The 24727-nt window shown below is 41.3% G+C and overlaps 1 protein-coding gene across 3 annotated transcripts in view; it reads right to left on the bottom strand.

The window, feature by feature from the left end:
- Positions 1 to 24727, bottom strand: part of LOC309568222 (serine/threonine-protein kinase SBK1-like) — a 74943-nt gene that overhangs the window by 16096 nt on the left and 34120 nt on the right. The window contains exons 1-3 of one of the 3 annotated variants that reach the window (XM_082273883.1): positions 24433 to 24615; positions 19881 to 20068; positions 6147 to 6349 (exon numbers count right to left, since the gene is read on the bottom strand). In XM_082273883.1, the coding sequence (XP_082130009.1) occupies positions 6147 to 6349; positions 19881 to 20031 (354 nt within the window). In that variant the 5' untranslated portion in view covers positions 20032 to 20068; positions 24433 to 24615. Of the gene's footprint in view, positions 1 to 6146; positions 6350 to 19880; positions 20069 to 20147; positions 20209 to 24432; positions 24616 to 24727 lie in introns of those variants that run through there. The other 2 variants (XM_082273885.1, XM_082273884.1) reach the window with 2 other exon arrangements.

Here is a 24727-nt window from a genome sequence, read left to right as displayed (position 1 = left end):
GATGTACCCAAACTACTACCTTAAAACTTGCGTGGTAAGACTGCCCTTTTGAACAAAACAAAAAAACATAGAAACAAAAATCCAAAATCCAAAAACAAAAATGTAATATATTGAAAATTGCCAGTACTTAGATGTGGCAGCTCATTAGTTTGGGTTTTTCAAACATGTTCCCCTTTATTTTGACCTTCTGATCCTGCCAGAAATACTTTCTGTCCTAGGGTGACAACAATCACTCCCTGTACTGTTACTGTGGAGGAGCAGCATTGTCATCCTAGGTTGTTCTTCTGATTTGGAGTGCATACACCTCCCACTCTCCTCATTTCCATTAAATAGGGGGATGTTGTTTTGTTGTTCACAGAAGATTGCAGGAAGGAACAAGGATACTGGATTTCTAGTGAGATCAATAAGAATTTTTCTGGACCTGCAGAAAATGTACTTAACCTGAAAAAAAGAAAACTGATGCAGTCACAACATCTAAGGACCTATAAGCTGTAATAAATTACATTTTTATGCTTGGGTTAAGGTATACAGTACTTTAACCCTTTGGACTGCTCTGTTCTTTTTCATTAGGCTTATTCTTAAAATTAAATACAGCACATACAGTATGTCTTTTTCTGGGTCTTCTGTAATGTTTAAAGAGAACCAATCAGTAATCTATATCTGTAATGCCTCCAGCAGGATTTTAATGAGTTTGTTTGTCTGCAATATCAGATTTGACCACAAGATGGAGTCAGTGGTAAATGTACTGTTTTTGCAGAAGCAAGAAACTGTTCACCTTTACCAAAATTCCCCATAATTTTTCAGTCTAAGGAAGAGAAACCGGTGCATCCTGGGAACTTTGACTCCATCTTAGAGACTGAAAGAAGAAACCAGCTATCAGAGCACATGTTTGATTAAAACTTGCATTCGCTTGCATCCCCTAAACACAGCATTGTTGGTAAGAATTACTTATCGCCATCTACAGCCTAGCTTATTCATTGTATTTCTGTATACTTCATATACTGATTATATGTATCTGTTTTTGTTTTCTGAATAGTTTTACCCCATCCTGTTTTGTTAATAAAGCTTAAAAATGACACTCAGTCTGGCTTATTGCAGATTAGGTGGGTTTAGCTGCATTTCGGGCTACACACAGGGAAACGTGTAGCGGGGATAGAACAATATATGTAATAATCTAAACCTCCACTCCTAATTTGGTTTTTATTGAATTTTATGTAAGGATAAACCTTGATAAAGATTGTCATTACAATCATAAAATATCGTAAGTTGTTGTAGGCAGCTGTCTCACATTACCTTGAGCAGCCTCTGCAACACTAGCGGCTTTAACCATCCTACCGCTACCAATCAGGAGACCAGAGGTCAGGACTCATACAGGTCTTGCTCATTCCTCCTCTGCTTATATTTACTGTGCTGGACACTTTCCAACAGGTTGTACTTATAGATGGAACATTCAACTGTTATGTAACATCAGGATGCCAGATAAAGCCAGCTGATGGAGTGAACAATTCCATTTTTACTTCATGCATGCTATGAGGATCTTACTACACTGATTGTTTTTGACAAGACTTATCTCCTGTCACACATATTTAACCACATGCCTACTGCCAGCAGCTCTGTCCCATGAAACGATGTAACTGTGCGCACCCATTCACCACAGGGACAGCTAATCTAAGGGTCCAGCGGCCGCAATCGCTCCCCGTGGAGACAGAACGGCGGTCTGCCGTGGAAAACACGGCAGACTGCTCTTCTATCAGCAATGAACACAGGGATCCTGTATTCTTCCTATTTAGGAACACAGGTCCCTGTGTTAATTCCATAAGTACATCCCCCATACAGTTAGAAAGCACCCACTAGGAATACATATAACCCTTTGATCGCCCCTGATGTTAATCCCTTCCCTGCCAGTGTCATTATTACAGTAACAGTGTATATTTTTAGTACTGACTACTGTAGTAATGTTACTGGTCCCCCCAAATGTGTCAAAAATGTCAGTTAGGTGTCCAATCTGTCCGCCGCAATGTCGCAGTCCCGCTAAAAATCGCCGGTCACCGCCATTACTAGTAAAAAATAAATAAACAAATAAAAAAGACAAATCTTTCTCCTGGTTTGTAGACGCAATAACTTATGTGCAAAACAATCAATATACTCTTATTGGGATTATTTTTACTAGAAATATGTAGCAGAGTGTATAATGGCCTAAAATGATGAAAACATTTGATTTAAAAAAAATTTTATTGGGAATGTTTTATAGCAGAACGTGAAATTATTATTTATTTTTTCAGAATTGTCGCTCTTTTTTGTTTTCTAGCGCAAAAAATAAAAATAGCACAGGTGATCAAATACCACCAAAAGAAAGCTCTATTTGTGAAGAAAAAAAAGATATAACTTTTATTTGAGTATAGCATCGCACGACGTCGTAACGCAGTGCCAAATCGCAAAACATGGCCTGGTCATTAAGGGGGAAAGCTCTAAATGAATACTAACGTTTATTGCTTTACCAATTGTGCATTTCTAGGGAGTTTATCTTTTTCAGTCCTGACTGCTGCTCAAATTGGACTCTTTCCCAAAAGCGGAACTTCTCTGAGTCAACATTACTATTTTTTATCCCTATGCTGTTCACCTCAGGAAATAGATAGGAAGGTATATTATATTTACTTGTTTTAAACTTTTCTTTTTACATTTCTTTAGTCACTTCCTGGTTTCTGGCCCAGGCCAAAATAATATCATACATCCCAGGAGTCTTCAAGAAGGGAGAAGATGCTTTCTCAGCTAAGCACACCCTCCTGCCTGCATGCCTGAGCTAAGTGCAGATGGATTCCCGGAAGTGAATGCTTCATTAATCATCTGTAATTGTTCAAGATGGCCATGGCTAGAAATGCTGGGGGGTGGGTTCAAAGTGATGCCTCAATAAATTAAAGCTTGGAGACATGGATGGAGGGCTGAGTTTGCTTTTAATATTAAAAATGAATTCAACAGTATTTCAGTTTGTGGTGCTCAGATACAGTTTAGTTCCACTTTAAATTGCGCTATAAACATACATATTTCTCTTCATAATAAAAAATATCTATGGTGTACAGCACATTTTATAGGTGCCTTTTCCTCCTGTTTTCTCCCAATATCCCACCATTTCCTATCCATCAATCTTCTCTTCTCACTTTATTAAGTCCTTTAGATACCAAATTAAATATTTTAAAATTAAACAGATACCCCTCATTTAATTTCTTGCTTCAACAGCAATTTCTTTCCCCTTCTCTTTGACAGATAAGGGCACCTCCAAACTGCTTTTATGCCCTTGATGTTGAGTTAAGTTTGCTTTGTAAAGAGACTTCTGTTCAGATCTACTGTACATATTTGCCAGCACATCACGGATCTTCAAGTTAAGTCCAAAAGATTTTTTTTTTGAAGCATGATCACATCACAAGTAAAAAGAGTGCAATGTTTTAGAGCTGTGCAGGACCCCTTCATCAGGCGTGATAAATGAGAACAATTGTGCAAAATATTCAAATAAACATCCACCAATCAGAAACAAGCAGGGAAAGTCACCACCCACCCCCAAACAAGATATGATGTCATAAGTCCTGCCAAAATGCACTGGACTTATAACATCATACCTTGTTTGGGGTAGGGTGGTGACTTTCCCTGCTTGTTTTTGATTGGTGGATGTTCATTTAACCACTTCAGCTCTGGAGGAATTACCCCCCCCCCCCTTCATGACCAGGCCATTTTTTGTGATACGCCACTGCGTTACTTTAAATGACAGTTGTGTGGTCGTGCAATGCTGTACCCAAATAGAAATTGATGTCCTTATTTTTAGAAAAAACACTTTTGAAAAAAAAAAAACAATAATTTTTACTTTTTGCTATAAAACATACCCAATAAAAAATTTTTAAAAATCAAATGTCTTCATAAAATTTGGCCAATATGAATTCTGCTACATATCTTTGGCAAAAAAAAAATCCCAATAAGCGTATAGAAGTTATAGCGTCTACAAACTATGGGATATATTTTTATGATTTTTATTCATTTATTTTCTTTTTCTTTATTTTTTACTAGTAATGGCGGCGATCAAAGATTTATAGTGGGACTGCGATATTGTGTTGGACAAATCGGACACCTAACTGACACTTTTTGGGGACCAGTGACACTAATACAGTAATCAGTGCTAAAAAATATGCACTGTCACTGTACTAATGACACTGGCAGGGAATGGGGTTAACATCAGGGGCGATCAAAGGGTTAAATGTGTTCCTAGGGAGTGCGATATGCGAACTGTCATTAACTTTGTATTGACATCCCCAGTGATTCGCATATGGCAGTGTGAACTGCCTGCGAGTCAACTGTGATGCGGAAACCCGCAGTGAATTTGCAGGGTTCCCGCATCGCATATATGTGTGAACTGGCACTAAATCACTGCAGTTTAATGTGTGGGCAGTATGAAGTGGCCTTTAAATTTTAAAATTTACCTTAGAAACCAATTGGTTGCCATGCACAACTGCTCCAAATTCTGTCTACTCCAATTTTGATAAATCTCCTCATTGTGTAGTACTGCTAAGCAGGAAGCAGAGCCTGCGCATGTAATGAACAAACATGGCTGCCATGTTCAACCTTCACATAGAACAGGATATATTAAGATATAACAAATGGCTTTTTTTTTTAGTTTTGGACAGAGTGGAGAGGGATTTTGGAGATTTACCCTCTCTATTTGTCCTGCATACCTTATCACTAAAAGTGAAAGTGAAAGAAAACTCAAAAATGTGGGTTGTCACTAGAACAAAAACAGTTGGGAAATCTTTTAATGGGGACACTAGTTCTGGTTACCATGGTGACAACAAGGGTTTCTCTTACGTTGGAGGGATGTCTTTAAACTTGTCATTAGCTATGGGACTGGCAGTGAAGTGGTATCACCACAATGGGACACAGAGGACATAAGAAAAAAAAAATGGACATGGGCTATATAACCCTTCTTATACTCTATCCAAAATGAAAAAAATGTTGCCTTTAAAGTGATAATAAAGGATCATGTTTTATTTTTTTTAAAAATAACAAAAATGTCTTACCTACCTGCCCCCCCCCCCCCCACCCATCAAGTGCCCCCATAGCAAGTAACTTGCTATGGGGGCACTTGTGTGCACTCACTCCTGAGCCAACTCTGTGTGTCCAATGACACAAATCACTGCTCTGCCCCACCCCCTGCTCCCTCCTCACTGGCTGTCACTGACAAAGGCTCCCGCTGCTGACTCTGAGCCAATGAGGAGGGGGGGAGCTAATGCTTTTGTGCACATCACTGGATCGAGATCAAGCTCAGGTAGATATAAAGAGAGGGCTGGGGAGGAACTGCATGTAGAAAGTTTTTTATATTAATGCCTAGAATGCATTAATATAAAGAAACCTTCAGCCTTTATAATCACTTTAATTCTACTTTAAGTACTAGCAATTAACAATAAGATAACTTAGTGTAAGATAATTAGAAACACACTTACATACATACATTAAAATATAAATACATAAAAACACCTAACTTTCCTGGTAAAGCTCCCACTTTCAAGATTGATGTTTTCAGGATTCCATTCACCTTTCACAGGTTATTATTCAGTAATGCTGAATTCTGGTTTGATTATTATCTCCTGTTAGGTGTTTTTTAAAGACCAGACTAAAAGTAGAACTCTAGGCAAAACTTTATTTTTTTGGATTGATTATGGGAGCGTTAAACCCCATGTGAGATGTTTTTTTCCCCATCTGTGTCCCATTGGGGAGATTTCCCTTCACTTTCTGTCCCATAGCCAAACAGGAAGTGGAAGGAAATCCTTGCAAATTAAGGGAATTCCTTGGGGACCCCCAGAACACCAGAACTAGCGTCCTCATTGGAAGATTTCCCCTCTATTACTTCTCTGGAAACAACCCTAAATTTGGGATTTTCTTTTGCCTTTAGTTATACTTTAATGGATGATGTTGTGTAATAGTGAACCAGGAGGGAAAGTGAGAATCTTGTCATATGCTGCACCTAGATGGCATCCCTGATACAAAATGTTCTTCTTACCTCTTGATAACATTGGCTCTGCAATCAGTGAATTGTCTGTTGATTGGTACATTTAGAATTGCCACAATGAACTAATGGAGTTTTATTGACAGCAGAAAAAGTTACTTACTTTAGCCACAGTGATAGAATAGAGGTCTCCTGCAGGTGCCAGCTCCTGGGCAAATGAAAAATACTTGTTTGTTTCAAAGGCCACGGAAAATGTGCTAATGATATTGGGATGTGAGGAAAGGCACAATGATACACAGTATTCCATTAGAAAATTATCCTTCTTCGTCTTTCCTTTTTTCATTAACTTTAGTGCCATAACTTTGCCTGAAATCATAAAAAGTAAAGTAAATATGCAACATAACTCACTAATTAAAAGAGAAGTATGGAATTTTTATTTTATTTTAGAATCATACTTACCTAGGTGGATGCAGCATCGGTCTGATGCTGCATCTGTCCGCCGCCGGCTCTCAGGCTGAGAACTGAGCGATCAAACACCGCCAATCACTCGGTTCTCAGAGGTCCCTGAGCAGAGAGCTGGAGACTGTCAGCCATCGCTGTCTGCTCTGCCCCTCCGATGCTCACTAGAGCGCTGGGCTGTGGAGGGGGTGGCTCAGGTTCTCAGTGGCTCGCTGCTGGTCCAGGCATATGGGCGGACCCCAACCATATGGTCACGATCTTCCCCAAGCCTGGACCAGCTCTGTGACCTCAGCTGACAGCGGGGCTTCAGCCCACTCTCTGCTGAAAATGGGTCACAGGAGCGCAGAACTAACTGCAGTCCTTTGATCCACAGGAGAAGCAAAGCCAAACGAGCTTTGGCTGTACTTCTCCTTTAAAGATGAAAGGCAGGTATGGATATTTTACATAATTACTTTGGTCTACCTTGGACCAATGCATATACTATACCTGTGGAATACTTTGATAAGCTGGGCATCACCCCTACTACAGAGCTTTCCACTAGCTTCCAGGTCCTGTGTTGAGCAACTGCTCTGATGCCTTGTAATAATAAGAGGTCCCTGCTAGGCATTGGCACCATTCAGAGAATGATTTGCATTTTCTCTATGAATGCAAAGCATTTTCTGATTCAATGAGGTGGTGAGCTTTATGTCACTGTCCCACCTCCACACCCTATTCAATTATTCAATCAGAGAATGCTTTGCAATGCATTCATTGAGAAAATGCAAAACACTCTCTGAATGGCGCCTGTGCTGAGCAACCAACTTCCTGTACCCACAATGCAGCAGGGCAACCACCTGGTATGGGAAACAAAAGCTCAAGTGGAGATCATTGAAGCTGGACAATAGGGATTTCTAGCTTCCAGGGAGATCCCAGTGGTATGGTATATGCATAGTTACATTGGTCCAAACTAGGCCAATGTAACTATGTAGAAATATCCATTCCTAGAATTCTTCTTTAAAGTTAATGTGGTTCTAAAGGCAGAAATATTTTTTTATCTTAATGCATACTTTGCATTAGGATAAAAAACCTTACGTGTGCAGCAGCCCCCCTCAGCCCCCCCCCCCCCCTATACTTAACTGTGCCCCATCTCTATCCAGTGATGTTGCACAAGAGACTCAGCTGTCCTGGACTCTCCCTCCTGATTGGCTGAGACACAGCAGGGGGCGCCAATGGCTGTCAATTAAAGTCAATAAGCCAATGAGGAGAGGAAGGGGCAGGGCCAAGCCTCGGCTCCGTGTCTAAATGGACACACAAAGCAGCGGCTTGGCTTAGGTGCCCCCATAGCAAGCTGATTGCTATGGGGGCACTCTGCATTAGTTAGGGCCCATGAGTGCCTGTGATCCAAGAGGAGGATCTGGGCTGCTCTGTGCAAAACCAACTGCACAGAGCAGGCAAGCATAACATGTTTGGTATTTTTAACCAAAAAAGCTAAATCTGTGCATATACCTGGAGCCATAGAGACTTTCCACCACCACAACAAATGACAGCTGGGTTGATTACCTACAGCAAGCACTCTCATTAATATTTCTTTTCAGCAACCTCCTTACTGTATATGCCCTGCAGCAGGGCAGCCGATTGGCGCAGGGCCCAGAAGCTAGTAAAGATCACTGTAGTAGGGGTGCCTATTAAAGTTATATGCAGCTTCTAGAGGGATCCCACAGGTATGGAATATGCATAGTGTACTTACACTGGTCCAAGCTGGCCTAATATCAGTATGTAATAATATCCATGCCTGGAATTTTTCTTAAACTTCTTAATTACCACATATTGAAAAGTGTTTGCAATTTGATACACATGTGCATTTTCCAAATATATAAAAGCAGCAGCGTGTTGTGAGTTTTCAAGTTCAACTTGATTTTATATGGTGCAAGAAAAAATATCTGAAGTTCATAGCAATCAGCATGATATTTAATTTCAATTTTCAAACTGCAGTGTAAAATGAGCAGTTTGGTTGGTTATCGGCATTTGCTCCAGTTTCTGTAGATCAGACCCATGGTTAAATGGTTTGTGTTGAACGATTGTTAGTAGATACAACTTAACAATACTGTTTAACAAGACCCATAGTTATGGTGACTTCAGTTATAATTATTATTTGTCAAGAAACAAAGGTACAAATTATGCAAGATGAAAAACATATGAATGTAAATGCTTCTTTTTTTGTAGTGCTTAATATTTATTGATAAAATTAAAGGCCAATTTCATTATTTTTACAAAGTTAGCGACATACTTTCTGTTGCTGTTCTAATGATGAACACAAGATGGCACCACTGTATATAATACAGTAATGAAAGCCTAGCTGTCAACCAGAATGCATCTGGTGTGCTATTCTGAGCAGACAGAGTTGCATCAGTAGTTGGAAAACTATGCAATGCAGAATGTTAGTTCATTAAGGGGAAGGGGGGGGGGGTGCAAATGATCTTGTTAATTGATGATATCATTCATAGAAATTAGCAGCAGGAAAATGTTGCCTGAACTGGTTGACATTACTGGATCATTTCTGCGCTATACTCTCTAGAGAAAGGAATAAACTATTGTATCTTTCAGTATAACCTTGCCTTGCAGTTTTTTTCCTTCCCTTTTTTTTTTTTTTTTAAGGGTGGGAGGGGGTGTGCGTGTACAACGTTAGTCATTGAATATGTATTGCACACTGCCTGCAACCTGCATACATCTGGAAAGGGAACCCCCACAAAAATATACAAGTTCTGGGATTATTTTGCAGTCAATAAAACAGAAAATTTAAAGCACACGGAATCTGCAAGAGTACAAAATTAGTGTTTGTCTTCTGGGCAGTGAAGGGTCTGCACATACAGTATTATGAACCTGAGATAAACACCACTTACACTAGTATATAGAATAGATACACTCACCGGCCACTTAATTAGGTACACCTTGCAAGTACGGGGTTGGACCCACTTTTGCCTTCAGAACTGCCTTAATTCTTTGTGGCATAGATTATACAAGGTGCTGGAAACATTCCTCAGAGATTTTGGTCCATATTGACATAATAGCATCACACAGTTGCTGCAGATTTGTTGGCTGCACATCCATGATGAGAATCTCCGTTCCACCACATCTCAAAGGTGCTCTATTGGATTGAGCTCTGGTGACTGTGGAGGCCATTGGAGTACAGTGACCTCATTGTCATGTTGAAGAAACCAGTGGTGAGATGATTTGAGCTTTGTGACATGGTGCATTATCCTGCTGGAAGGAGCCATCAGAAGATGGGTACACTGTAGTCATAAAGGGATGGACATGGTCAGCAACAATACTCAGGTAGGCCGTGGCGTTTAAACAATAATAAAATTGGTACTAAGGGGCCCAAAGTGTGCCAAGAAAATATCCCCCACACCACTACACCACCACCAGCCTAAACCGTAGATACAAGGCAGGATGGATCCATGCTTTCATGTTGTTTACACCAAATTCTGACCCTACCATCTGAATGTCGCAGCTGAAATTGAGACTCATCAGACCAGGCAATGTTTTTCCAATCTATTATTGTCCAATTTTGGTGAGCCTGTGCAAATTGTAGCCTTGGTGTCCTGTACTTAGCTGACAGGAGTGACACCCGGTGTGGTCTTCTGCTACTGTACCCCATCTTCTTCAAGGTTCGATATGTTGTGCATTCAGAGATGTTATTCTGCATACCTTGATTGTAAGGAGTGGTTATATGAGTTACTGTTGCCTTTCTATCATCTCAAACCAGTCTGCCCATTTTCCTCTGGCCTCTGACATCAGCAAGGCATTTACCTCCATACAACTTCCACTCACTGGATATTTTCTCTTTTTTCGGACTATTCTCTGTAAACCCCAGAGATGGTTATGAGTGAAAATCCCAGTAGATCAGCAGTTTTTGAAATACTCAGACCAGCCCGTCTGGCATCAACCACCGTGCCACGTTCAAAGTCACTTAAATTCCCTTTCTTCCCCATTCTGATGCTCAGTTTAAATTTCAGCAAGTCGTCTTTACCACATCTAGATGCCTAAATGCATTGAGTTGCTGCCATGTGATTGGCTGATTAGCAATTTGTGTTACCATGCTATTAAACAGATGTACCTAATAAAGTGGCCGGTGAGTGTATATTACAAATATGTAAATTTCCAATGATATTGGCATGGAAGAAGGCACTTTTACCTGTGGTACTTCACCCTTGGAAATACCAACCCATATGCTTTATGTGTTATGTGAAGCTAGTAGCCTAAAGGGGGCGGGAGGGGGAGACTCTACAAAAAAAAAGTCATCAGAATGCAAAAAAAAAAATTCAAAGCTTTAAAAGCTTGAAGGTCCAAATACGACATAATAGAAGATATCTATGGTCTACTCAGTCCAAGGTAGATCAAATTTTCTAGCTGACCAGTTCAAAGCTCCTTAACATGCGCAGAAAGGCATTTTACTGCAATAGTGGTGTTTCAATGTATTTTCAAATGTGCTGCATATGAATGGCACCTTCAGGGCAACACATTCAAAGCTGGAACACATGAGTGTGGAAACGTTATTCACAAATTATTTCTGTGATTTTTGAAAATAATGTATATACATCAGTCAGCCATAACATTATGACCACCCACCATAACATGACCACCCACCTAATATTGTGTAGGCAGTGGCATAGTGTGGGTTGTCAGCACCCTGGGCAAGGCAAGTAATTTATGCCCCCTAACCCATAGACTTTTCACACTCCCTGAGTCCCTTCCACTAGTACAGTATTAAACCATGGCCATGGAAACACAAAGGGTTCCTTCACTCACAGCCTGAGCCTCAGATTGGCTGCCGGCAGTCTTTTTTTTTTTATTATTGGTTGAATCTGAGATATCTCTTTGACTGCAGTAGTTGCGTTTTTGAATGCGTTCCAGATGATTTTTTTCTTCCTTTTTCAGTTTTTTTTCTTTCACTGTATGTTTTTGATGTGTTTTGTCGTGTTCAGTTCTGTGCAGGAAAAAATGCAGCAGGTTCTACTTTTTTCCTGAAACTGGAAGGCACTGGAAATGCAAGCAGTGGTGTGAACTATGCCATTGAAAACCGTTTAACCTAATTTCTATGCGTTTTGGATGCAGAAAATAGCACTGGAATGCTTGCGGTATGAATTAGCACTTAAAAAGAGTGCTGTGCATTTTCTGAGCACTGCGGTGTGGTTCAGATGCAAATTTCAGGCTCATTGCCTTCTATTGAAAGGCATGTGAATTGCTCATCTGATCAGTTCTGAACACAAATTTGATCTGAAAAAAAAAAAAAAAAAACAGCTTGGGGGCCTCCCCAATACCTACTAAGCGCTTTGGGGTCTGGTAATCATTTTAAAAAAAACCCACACCAAAGATTTTTTTTTAAAACAGTGTGGGGTTTCCCCCTAAATCCATGGCAGACCCTTAAGTCTAGAATAAATTTTGAGGGGCACCCCCACACCAAAATATATAATTTTTTTAAATAGCGTGCCCCCCCCCCCCCAAATCCATACCAGACCTTTATCTGAGCATACAGCCTGGCAGGTCAAGAAAGGGGGAGGCAAGCAAGCACTCCCCCTCCAGAAAGATACCAGGCCACATACCCTCAACATGGCGGGGTGCTTTAGGGCAGGGGGGCACACCAGAGCACCCCCCTCCATGTTGAGGCATGAGGCCTGGTATCATTCTGGAAGGGGGTCACTCACTCTGCCCCCCCCCCCCACTTTCCTGGCCTATCAGCCTGCATCCTCAGATAAGGGTCTGGTATGAATGCTGGGGGGGGCATGCTGCTTTTTTTTTTTACTTTTTGGGTGGGGTTTCCCTTAAAATTCATACCAGACCCCCAAAGAGGTTTATTGCCAGAAATGTTTTTTTCTTTTTTACATTCAGCTGTCAGCAGGGAACCCTACTGACAGCTGATAAATCATCAGCTTGCTGGCCCACTCCTTAACAACCAGTAACTGTCGGCTGTCACCCACACACTGAGACCAGGGAAACAGAAACAAATTTCTGCGCCCCTCAAAATGTTGCACCCAGGGCAAATGAACCGGCTGCTTTCCCCCATGCTATGCCACTGTGGGTACCTACCCTTTTGCTACCAAAACAGCTCTGATCCGATGAGTCATGGACTCCACTAGACCTGTGAAGGTATGCTGTGGTGTCTGCCACCAAACCATCAGTAGCAGAACCCTGCTTCCACTGCCTTGCCTTCTTCCTGAGGTAAGTGATGCACACATATCCAGCCGTCCACATGATGAAAAAGAAATATGATTCATCATCGTATCAGAACACCTTCTTCCATTGCTCTGTAGTCCAATTCTGATGGCTATTTGCCCATTGTAGGCACATTTGGCTGTGAGCATAGGTAAGCATTGCACCCCAATCAGTCAGTGGTGATATATATATATATATACTGGTCATACAGATATACATGTACCTACATACAAACATGCAGAAATTCTGTTTGAATTTCAACAGAGTAAGCATGACCCCAAATTTGTCGGGCCACAATGTCCAACCACACAATAACAACACCGGGGAATTCACACATCAAACACTATACGTCAAGTTTGACATCTCTCACAAGATCCCTTGTGATCAGACAGAACCCCCATGTCATCCCCCCCCCCCCCACGTGGAGCACTAGAACATCGGGGAGATTGTCAACTCTTTCACCCTGGAAGTAGCAGTACTGAGGCGATGGCAGAAAATGCGCCCCATAAGTATGATTCAACTGTTTTAGCCTGACTTTCTTCACTTTCAGTGCCGCACCAGCTACCAGCCGAAGATCCTCCAATTTGTCAAGCGGCAAGTGACACTCCATCGCTTGTGTGTCAATGACGATGCCCAGGAATTGAATCTCCATGGAAGGACCTTCGATCTTCTCAGGCGCAGGATTGATCCCGGATCGCCGCGCGATACCTTCCAAAGTATGCAACAAGACCATGCAAACCGTGGAATTCGGGGGGCCAATGCAAAGAAAATTGTCATGGTAATACAGAATTGATCATATGTGCGATTCCTCCCATACTACCCCTTCACCAAAGGTAGTAAAAGTCTCAGAATAGGAGCACGAAATGGAGCAGCTCATTGGTAGACAACAACCAATAAAAAACCGCCCACCCCAAAAACAACCCAGCAACCATTGGCTCTCTGGATATACTGGCAGCAGACGAAAAGTGGATTTGATATCCATCTTCGCCAATGCCCCCCGGCCATGCCGCTGAACCCAGCTGACCGCTGTATCAAAAGAGGTATATGACACGGACATTAAATCAGGCTCGATTGCATCATTCATCAAAGCTCCCATCGGATACGACAAATAATGTATCAGCCGAAATTTGTTTGGTTCCTTTTTTAGGGACCACCCACAATGGCGAAACATGCAAAAAAGGCATGGGTGGTCAATCAAAAGGGCCAGCCATCCTGCCCAGTTCAACCTCCTTAGTCAATTTAGCAGATACCACCTGTGGAAACTGAAACATGGATTTGAAATTCTTGGGCACCGAAGAACATGACATAGGTAAAGAACATGGAATACGAAAAGCCATTGGTAAAGCCATTGGCAAAAAAAACTGCCGCTGCCCTCTTGGGATATTTACTTGCATTGTGGACAGATTTACTGGGGTCCTCCTTTTTTGAAGTGGGCTCACTGGGGTGCAGCTTCCTTTTCTTAAAGCATCTGGTATAACTGTGGGAGCCCCGCAGCTGGAGCACTCATGGCGGAAACGACAGGCTATGCCAAAAGCCCTTCTTGAACTGCCAACAGCATCCTTTTCTATGTGTGGCCAACTCTCTAGCGGCACCTGAACCGCCGCCCCCCCCCCCTTAAAAGGGCTGTCCTAGGGCCCTTGCCTGAGCCATGAGCTTCAACCAAATCCCAATATCTTCAAGATCCCAATGCAGCTGAGGCCTCAAGGCTTTACGCTGATGGAACTGCTCGTCATAGCAAAGCCATGCTGAACCCCCATAGACCCTATGGGCCTCGCCAATCACATCCAAATAGCAAAAAAGTGGAGAACAGTTCTCCGGCTCTTTTTCACCAATGACGCTTGCTAAGATAGCAAAGACCTGAAGCGAATTAAAAAAAGTGCAAGGGATAAGCTGCCAGCGACGCTTCTCCTCCTGCTTCTTGCTCTCGTCCCCCTTTCCCTTTTCTTTGTTAAACTTTTCCAGGGGCAAGAGGGAGAAAATCTCCACATAGTCGCCCCGCCAGATCTTTTCCCTGATTTCTGGCTTAAGATGAACCCCCAAAGGGCCCTCAAAGCTCACATAGACCTCGCATTTCGCTGAATCCGCCAGTCGAACCCCATCATCCCCCGATTCCTTGGTCCTGCGCGATTCCGAGCCACTAGCCTTCCCTGTCTGGGATGCAGACTCCACAACTGTCGCAGAAGAAGAAGCCGACTCTGTACTCACAGCTACGTCCTTCCTTCCCTACTCGCCATTCTATACCGGGGCGCCCACCACCACCGGAAACATAGAATGAGGTATGGCAGAAACATCACAGCCTAAGCCACTTGACGTTGCCCCAGCAGAAGTCCACATCCCCGTCAGTCTCGTAGTGGGCCCAGAAGTCCCAGGTGGAGCACAACAGGCCAACAAATCCCGAAAACCCGCAATAAATTCCGCCAAACCCAACACACCCTCGGGGGACCCGACCGGAAGACCTACAATAACCCCATTAGGGGCCCCATCCTGTCCCCCTGCACAATCCCTCACACCCTGCCCTAAAGAGATAGGTAAAGAGCGAGAATTGCCAGGCTGCCCTTGCGCCAACCTGTGACCAGACACACTTCCAGCTAGCTCCTGAGAGAAGGGCGCCCATCGCTGTCATCACTGGAGACCTCGCCGGATTCTCTGGACCATTCCTGATGCGGTGCTGCGGCAGGCACCTTGCTCACCGGCGACTAAGCTCTAGGGCACCCAACGTATCTTCTTCCACCTCAGGTGCTTCAGAAAGCAGGCGGGAGCTGCGAGATCCATGTGCACCTGCAACTGTAGAAGGGGGCCTCTGGCCCTTTAAGAGGGTGGAGCCACTCCCCTGTGTAGCCGTCACTTTTCCTGCAGACCTGGATGGCTGCAGTGATGCTGGAGAGGCAGCAGAGGGCGCCAGACCTCTTCTGCTACCTAAAGCTGTTCTCTTCCCTGTCGAGCCTCTCTCCCTGACACAGGGGAGAGAGCCAACCGCTCCAGATCCCTGAAGGGCTGCAGTGGAGGGGAAGCATGCGGCATCTGCTCCTGGTGACCTCTGGACCTCCAGGTATGCCTCCTAGCCTCAGAGGGGAAAGGGATCCAGCCACTGCTGCAGAACGCTGCCCACATCGAGCTGGCCCCCCGCTCTACTTATCAGAAGGGCCAGTCGCCAGCTCCTGGATCAATGAAGAAGGGAGGGAGAATGCATGATTTCCCTTCCTCTCGTGGGTCCGGCTGGTGATGGGGATTCCTCCTAGCCCCCTTGCTAGTGCCAGAGGCATGCGGCCCAGCAGGTGAAACTGGAGGATCCCTGATAGGGCTCCCATGTGGACGCTGGTCTCAGGGGGGGTGTGAGAAGGGCTCAGGCACTCAGAAGGATGAATCCTCCTAGCACGCCTGGAAGTTGAGGGAGACCCAGAGGAAGACGGATCAACCCTTGATCCCCTATCATGCCCATTAGCTGCTGCTGGAGCCACTGCGGATCCCTAATAGCAGTTGCGGTCCTGACCTGATTCAATAGGGCCTCCAGGTCACTCATCTTCTCCTTTTTTCTCCACAGGGGAACAGCAGCAAAGTCTTCTCATCACCTGAACTTTCCAGAATGACTACCCATCAACCCCTGCACTGGACCACCCTTGCGGCTCTACCCTACCCATCTGACCCTCAGCCACCAATCAGGTAAGCCCCTACCGCACTCACTACAGAGTTCTTTAACCCCTCTCTGACCTGTTCCTCCCTTAGTCATGACGACCCTCTATCTATTCTCTCTTCTCCACCAGTACTTTTTTCATGAACAGCTGCAAATTGTCACATGACAGTTTTTAGATGACGGATGAGCACAAGCATCAACAGACAGAACTTCACGGATTTCCCATCAATGTAGAGCACATAACAAAAAGGCAGAGCTGACTTCTGTTTCCGTAAAGGTTTTTAGATGGACTGCTGGTCAGAATTCTATGCAGCGGTTTTTGTAGCAGTAACATGAATTCTGTTCCTGCTGTGCAAAGAAAAGTGGTGGCGCAGCCTGCTGATGAATTTGTGCCAATGTAAGCTCCATGATAAAAATAGAAACCAAGTGGAGTCTAGGCGCCTCTCACTCACTGGGCCCCAGGTAATTATCTGGGTCAGCGTGTCATCATACAGCTCCCTAACATATAAATTATAGTTACAGGCAGGCACCACCTGGTACAGCATACATACTTGCACACCAGGGGAGAGACCTAAAGAGGTCATAAACCAACTAGCTTGCAGCCACAAACAAGCATAGCGGATGATAGCCCTCAAAACAGTATAAGGCTGTGTATACTGGTACTAAAGGCGTCACTGTAGTTGCTTGGCATAAGGGAAGAGTACAAACACCTCCAAATCACCACTGAAGAACCACATACTGTACATGCACAAAAAAAGCATATATATTAAACATAAATATATAAATAAATCCCTGTTAAACTGTGACATTGCACCAGTTCACACCACAGAAACGCAGTCCGGATGCATTGCAGATTTCTTTTTGGATGCGTTGAGCATTTTTGACACGTTATTGATGCAGTCCAGTGCATTTTTTCTCCCTCTTTTTTCTCAACCTTAAATAAGCACACGTGTTCCAGTTCATTTTTGGGGCATTTATGTTGCGTTTAGGTGTGTTTCAGTGCATTTTACAGCGTTCCAGTACAGTCCATTGCAGGAAAAATGCAGCATGTTCTACTTTTTTTTCTGGAACTAAAATGCACTGGAACAGCAAGCACTTGTGTGAACTTTACCATTGGAAACCATAAAACCTACTTTCCATGCATTTTTGATGCAGAAAAAAAAAACGCGTTGGACTGCATGTGGTGTGAACTGTCCCTTACAGTGTAACTCTTTTGTTGAGAAAAAAACATTCTACACATCAGGAGCTGATCAGCAGGTTCTGCTGACACGATGTTCCGCCGCCACTCACTGATCGTTCATTACACAGGCAGAACAGCGGTCTGCCTACGTAAACAAGGCAGATCACCATCCTCTAAGAAAGGCATGGATCCTGTGTTACTGCAAAGCAGGGACACAGATCTATGCCTTCCTCTAGGAAAAGCACCTCCCTCCCTACAGGAAAACACCAGCTAGGCACACAGTTAACTCTTTGATTGCCCCTGATGTTAACCCTTCCCAGCATATTTTTAGCACTGATCACCGTAAAAATGTCACTGGTCCCCCCAAAAAAGTGTCAAAAGTGCCAGTTAGTGTCCAATTTGTCGCAATTTTTTTTGCAATATCGCAGTCCTGCTATAAGTCGCTGATCGCAGCAATTCTAAAAAAAAATAAGTAATTAAACAAAATTCCATAAATATATAACTTTTGCGCCAACCAATCAATATGCGTTTTTTATTTTTTATTTTGAGGACTTTCTAATTTATTTATTATTGGACTTTATGCACTTGTCATTCATAGTGACTTATTTATAGCGCCACTATCTACTATATTTCTTATACTATATTTTATAAATTGCATTGTGGTAGATACATTGTCACAATCAATGTACGCTTATTGGGATTTATTTTTAACCAGAAATATGTAGCAGAAATTGAATTTTTTACTTTTTTTTTTGGATATGCTTTATAGCAGAAAGTAAAAAATATTAAAAGCAATTGTAAATATATATATATATATATATATATATATATATATATATATATATACAGTATATGTATATATAGATATAGATATCTATATATATATATTGTTTTTTAATTGCCATTTTTTTTTGTTTATAGGGCAAAGAAATAAAAAACGCAGAGGTGATCAAATACCACCAAAAAAAAAGGTGGTATTTGGGCACAGCATTGCTCGACCATGCAATTTTCAGTTATAGTAAAGCAGTGCCATATCGCAAAAAATGGCCTCGTCAGGAAGGGGAGGGGGGGTAAACCTCTGGAGCTGAAGTGGTTAACCGCTTCCAGACCACCCGCCGCCTTTTTACTGCGGCAGGGTGGCTCTCCTGCTCAAACAGATCTACGTGGGTCACGCGCGGGAAGCTAGGGGGCAAGCACGCACCGCCGGCGGTGCACTCCGCCCCCACTCGGCAGCGGGGAAGCTGATGCTCTGATTTGCCGCCTGACACCCGCGATCGCTCCCCGCTGAGAGAAGACGGTCAGCTGTAAACACAGAAGACCGTCCTTCTCCCTGAAATGATCACAGAGCTCATGTGATCCTTCTATATAGGATCCCCTGTCTCTATGGTCATTTCACAAGCCCCGCCCCCCACAGTTAGAATCACTCCCCTAGGCTCACATTTAACCCATTGATCACCCATAGGGTTAACCCCTTCCCTGCCAGTATCATTATTAGAATAAAAGTGCATATTTTTAGCACTGATTACTGTAGTAATGTCACTGGTACCCCCAAAAGTGTCTCAGTTAGGGGTCCGATCTGTCCGCCGCAATGTCGAAGTACAGCAAAAAATCGCAGATCACCGCCATTACTAGTAAAAAAAAAAAAAAAAACAATAAAAATGACATAAGACTTTCCCGTAGTTAGTAGACGGGATAACTTTTGTGCAAACCAATCAAAATACCCTTATTGCAATTTTTTTTACCAAAAATATGTAGCAGAAAAGAAATTGGCATAAAATGTTGAAAAAATTGTATTTTTACTTTTTTTTTTTGAGAATGTTATATAGCAGAATGTGAAAAATATATATATATTTTTTCAAAATTGTTGCTCTTTTTTTGTTTATAGCGCAAAAAATAAAAATCGCACAGGTGATCAAATACCAGCAAAAGAAAGCTCTATTTGTGGGGAAAAAAGGACAACAAAAACTAATTTTATTTGGATACAGCTTTGCACGTCTGCGCAATTGCCAGTTAAAATAACGCAGTGCCAAACCGCAAAATAGGGCCTAGTCATTAAGGGGGAAAATCCTACTGGAGGGTCACTGACCTTTTTCTTGCACATAAGTATTACATACATCATTAGGTTTTCATGCAGTTTAACCAACTTTAGGGGTATTAAGTTACAGTTGTATCTTGATGTAAATTAGTGATGTACCTCTTGCATTATGATAATTAGTAGATTCATACTTTTCTGAAGTTGAATATAAGAAATTGTAACCAACATCTTATTTTTTGATATTATTTGCCCCATGTAGTTTAGCCCTTAACACAAACACTCAATCTAGGAAAACATCAGTTGTAAAATGCTTACTGCTAAAGAAAAAAGAAAACATACATTTACAAAATTTGCTTTAAATGCATAAAATGACAATATGACAGTCTTTCTCAAGACTTACCTTGTAGTTTATGTTCAGCTTGTATCACATGCCCATAAGAGCCACTGCCCAACTCTTTTGTGATTCGGTATCGCTCTTTCAGCTGTATATGTTGCAGTCTCCTTGATGTAATATTCATCATTTGCTGTAGGATCTGCTCATTTTCATCCATCACATATATTTTAAATGATATACAGAGATAAGAAGTCCTGTTTAATGAAAAAATATTGTAATTGTAGAGACAAAAAAGTGTCACAGAACTGATGAATAGTAAATGCGGTCAAATACACTGGTACGCAGTGATGATTTGGTAGATCATTTTCTTTTTGAGTCCAGCTGTTACAGTGACAATTTGTTCTCCAGGGGCACTGTTCCACTAGAGTTTGTGAGTCACACGTCCTTTATTTCATGTGAGCAAGCATTTGGGCATCTTCTTAATGCTTAGTGACATAAGTTTATATGTTACGCCAAGCCTTTATTACTGCACACTGTTTGGTATTTTGACCATGCAATAAATAAACTTGTTGGTAGGATCTAGTTATTAATTGTTTAAAGAAGTCATTTAGTGAATTTACTTTTCCTTTTTGGCTTTTTCAATAAGGCAGCAAAAAAAGTAAAAAAAGTAAAGCTCATGGTAACTAAATCAATGTTATCACCATAAAGCATTCTGAACAATAAATTATATGTATAGGTCATAACTACTATTTTGTTGCACCCCTACATGATTTGTCTATTTAAAAAAAAAAAAAAAGAATATATATATATATATATATATATATATATATATATATATATATATATACATGTCATATAAACAATAAATAAACATTTCACATATACCTTTAGTAAATCAGACAATAAGTCTTTAGCTAATATAGTTATAGTTATTTCACATATACTATTTAAAAGCTAAAATGTATATATACATTAGGTAGCAAATTAGAACAATTCAAAAGATATTCTAAATTAAAGTTTACCTAAACCCAAGAACAAATGTTATATATTGGAGCTTTCCATTAATTCTCTTTTTGGGGGATTTTTCCTTTAATTTTAACCTGGTGGTCCGACTGCCAGCAACACACTTCCCATCCTAGAGTGACTATGCTCACTTACCATACCTAATCAATGAAGTGTTGTCACCCTAGGATAGGAAGTTTGTTAGAACCACAGAGCACCTCACTCTCTCCTTATCTCCATAATATAGAGTAGTTCACAGAGGTAACCTGGGTAGGGCTGATAAGATCCTTTGGGATTTCAGTGCAGTAGAGGCATTTTATAGTCAGTTTACTACATCAACGTACAACCTTACTGGATTTCTGGCAGTACCAACAGGTATTTGTTTGTACTTATTAACCCCTTCATGCCCCACATGGCGTTAAGCATAGCGCTCACCACACCTCCTTGGGGGTACATGGGGGAGGTTTTTGCACCAGGAATTGCAGACTCACTCAGTCACCTAGGGGAATCATCCCACACCACTGGCTTCACATTTGTATGCCTTGACAGACTTCCACTCACTCTGGTATATTCGTTTATTCCCTATGGATTTCACACTTTGCTACCCCTATATATCTCTCACTTTCTTGACTCTTTTTTGCCACACTCTTTGTTGGTTTTATTGTTCCTTTTTCCTCCACCTCCCTGGTCTCCATCTGTTTCACTATACATCTTTGATCTTTTTATCTCTTGCTCCATACTCCTGCTTGTGTTCTACTATATGTATATTACACAGATACCTCCTTTACTCCATTACATGATATATAGTTGATGACCTTATTTCATTATTTTTACATATTGTTATATACGCATATACACATATATTTGTTACAGCAAGCCGCTATGGAGCACAAGGGATATCTTCCCACATTCCATATACCACACTTATCTCCCACATGTCCCCCCTTGGAGGCTGTCTGTTTGTTCCACTCCTTCAACTCCCGGATCAGGTGTTTGCAGCCGCTACCTGGGGGTTGCACGGGTCTCTCATCCCAGCTCAGCCGATTTGAGTACTTATCTGCCTTTAGGTCCATTTAAAATAACATTTTGTGATTACTGCATTGTATTTTGATACTATGTTGTATTATATTTATAGACTAAATACGCATCTGCTCTTGAAGAAGTGAGTCAAACCTCAGGAAATGCATTGAGCCTCAAGATGTTTATGTAACAATATGCAATTTATACTGTTATGGACCTATATGTATACTTTGTTATATTTTTGCTGTTCGATCCTGTCTACTATGTATTGTATGACAAAATAAAATGCAGTATTTATGGCCTACGGTACCCACCATATTTAAAGTCCCATGGGCGCTTTTCTTTTCTTTTTATGTAGGATAGGAAGTTTGTTGGAACCACAGAGCACCTCACTCTCTCCTTATCTTCATAATATAGTGGGGAGGTATTCTGTAGTTCACAGAGGTAACCTGGGTAGGGCTGATAAGATCCTTTGGGATTTCAATGCAGTAGAGGCATTTTATAGTCAGTTTACTACATGAACGTACAACCTTACTGGTATTTGTTTGTACTTATTAACCCCTTCATGCTGACCATATGCAAATATGCGGCCACACTGCACTGGGCTTTTTTCTTTGGGGCCACATATTTGCGTTTCCTCCTTTTGTGCTGGGAGCGCGCCGCTCGCTGTACAGAGCCCGGGGTCTCATGGAGAGCCCCAGGCCCCGTACTAATGAATGGGACCCAAAACTCGAGAATCCAAGTGACCTGATCACTGTGATAGCTTCTGATTGGCTATCACAGTGATCAGTCACTGTAAAGCCCACCCGTTTATTTTTTTCTTTGTGAATGGAGGAGAGAGATGCATCACATCTCTAGAAAAAAAAAGTGTGTGTAAAAAAAATTAATAAATAATAATAACATAAAAAAAACACAAAAAAAATACCTAGACCAAGGTTTGATCTAGGTCAGTGCCAGGGTTAGTGTTTGGGTCAAGGTCAGTGTCAAAGAACAGCCCAGGGGTAAGGTCAGGGGAAAAGGTCAGGGTCATGTTTTTTTTTTAGCATCAGTGTCAGATAGTGTCAGTGTATTTTTAGGTAGGTTAAAAAAGCAAACTGGGCACTGTTGATTTTGGGCTGTACTACGGGTACATAGAACAACTAACATACACATATGTGGTATAGCTGCGATCGTCAGGAGCAGGAGAATTTAATTTGGGTTGTTCTTTGGTGGTAGGTTATGGTAGTAGCAAGAAATATACAGCTAAACTTTAAAAAATATATATATATATTTTACTATTTTGGGCCAGTTTTCCTTTGATAATAAAAAGAAAATCAAGAGATATCTATTACCATTTACCACCAAAAGAAAGCCCAATTATAGAGATAGAAGAAGGTTGTATCAGTTCTAGGAACAACAACTATATCCACATCCTAATTTGAATATTAAAGAAGAGAAAGACTATAAATAGGAGAATACAATCTCCTACCCAATGAAATTGGACTTTAACCTTCCTAGCGGTATTCCCGAGCGTGACTCGGGGTTAGATTTTAGAGCCAAAAGCGGTAACCCCCGAGCCACACTCGGGGTACCACTAGGAAGATCGCTGGATCCTGGTAGAGGTTTTACTTACCTTTTCTCCGGGATCCAGCGAAGAATGCGGGCGGTATGCGGCGGCGGAGCTTCCTCCCCGATCGTCTGCGAGCCCCGGGTTCCGTCTCCGGCGACGTGACGTTCGCAGGGGGGTGGAACCGGCGGCAAATTCAAATGTAAAACACACCAAACACACTGATACCATTCAAAATAAAATAAAATCACATTACCTTGCCCCCCAGTGCCCTTTCCTGCAGTTTTACTGTACTTTTTATGTATATATATATATATATACAGTATATATATATATATATATATATACACACACACATATATATATATACACATATATATACATATATATATATATATATATATATATACATATATAATATATATATAAATGTATACATATATTATATATATATAAATATATATATATATATATATATATATATATATATATATATATATATATATATATATATATATATATATATATATATATATACACAGTGGGATGATGGAAGATGGAAATCAAGAGCTTTCATAAGCATCTTTCAGTGGCAGGTGCAATTTAAAGATACATGCTATACAAATAAACTAGGGAAATGCCAGATATAACAACCTCACATACAACAAAAATTACAAAAGACAAATACATTTCTATGGCAATTGTTTTGCTATAATTTCAGTACACACTGCCCAGGAAATTACTGATAATATAACAACATTGAGGGGGATTCTAATCTTAGATTAATTTATATAGCAATGAGTAATATCCAATTCTCTTGGAAGTGTTTTCACATATTGTACAGACAAAATGAATTATTTTGCTGGAAAAAAAGCTAGTTAGAAAGATCAAGATCAAAACAGAATTCTGGATCCAGCAAAATACTAGTTTAATATAACAAAGTCATCATCAAAGCAGAAGCAGTAAATGTTTACTAAAAACTAAAGATGTTCATTGCCCTTTGGGCTCCAGAATAAGTACACATTAATAGTGTGACCTAAAACTACTTACCATCTTCAGCCTTTTCAGCACTTACAACGATACCTAAAATCTCTCAAGTTCCAAGCAACATAAGCAGCACTGGAATAGCTGGAAATTGTGTTTCTAGGACACACCATGTCTAATTTCCATTTTAGGAAGCCAAACATACTCAATAATTTTGATCCTCAAACTGATGTAAGAAACAAAGCAGAAAAGACAGGTCTGCTCTGTCAAAAGCAGCAGAAAGGTTAAGATGGATAAAAATAGAGCACAGATCTCAAGGCTTGGCTTTGTGACGGTGGTAGTGACTCAATGAAGAGGATTT

Source organism: Pelophylax lessonae (genome assembly GCF_965119305.1).
Source record: "Pelophylax lessonae genome assembly, chromosome: 12".
Classification (NCBI taxonomy): Eukaryota; Metazoa; Chordata; class Amphibia; order Anura; family Ranidae; genus Pelophylax; species Pelophylax lessonae.
Note: the sequence above shows the minus strand (reverse complement) of the source record. Positions and strands in the feature narration are given on the sequence as shown.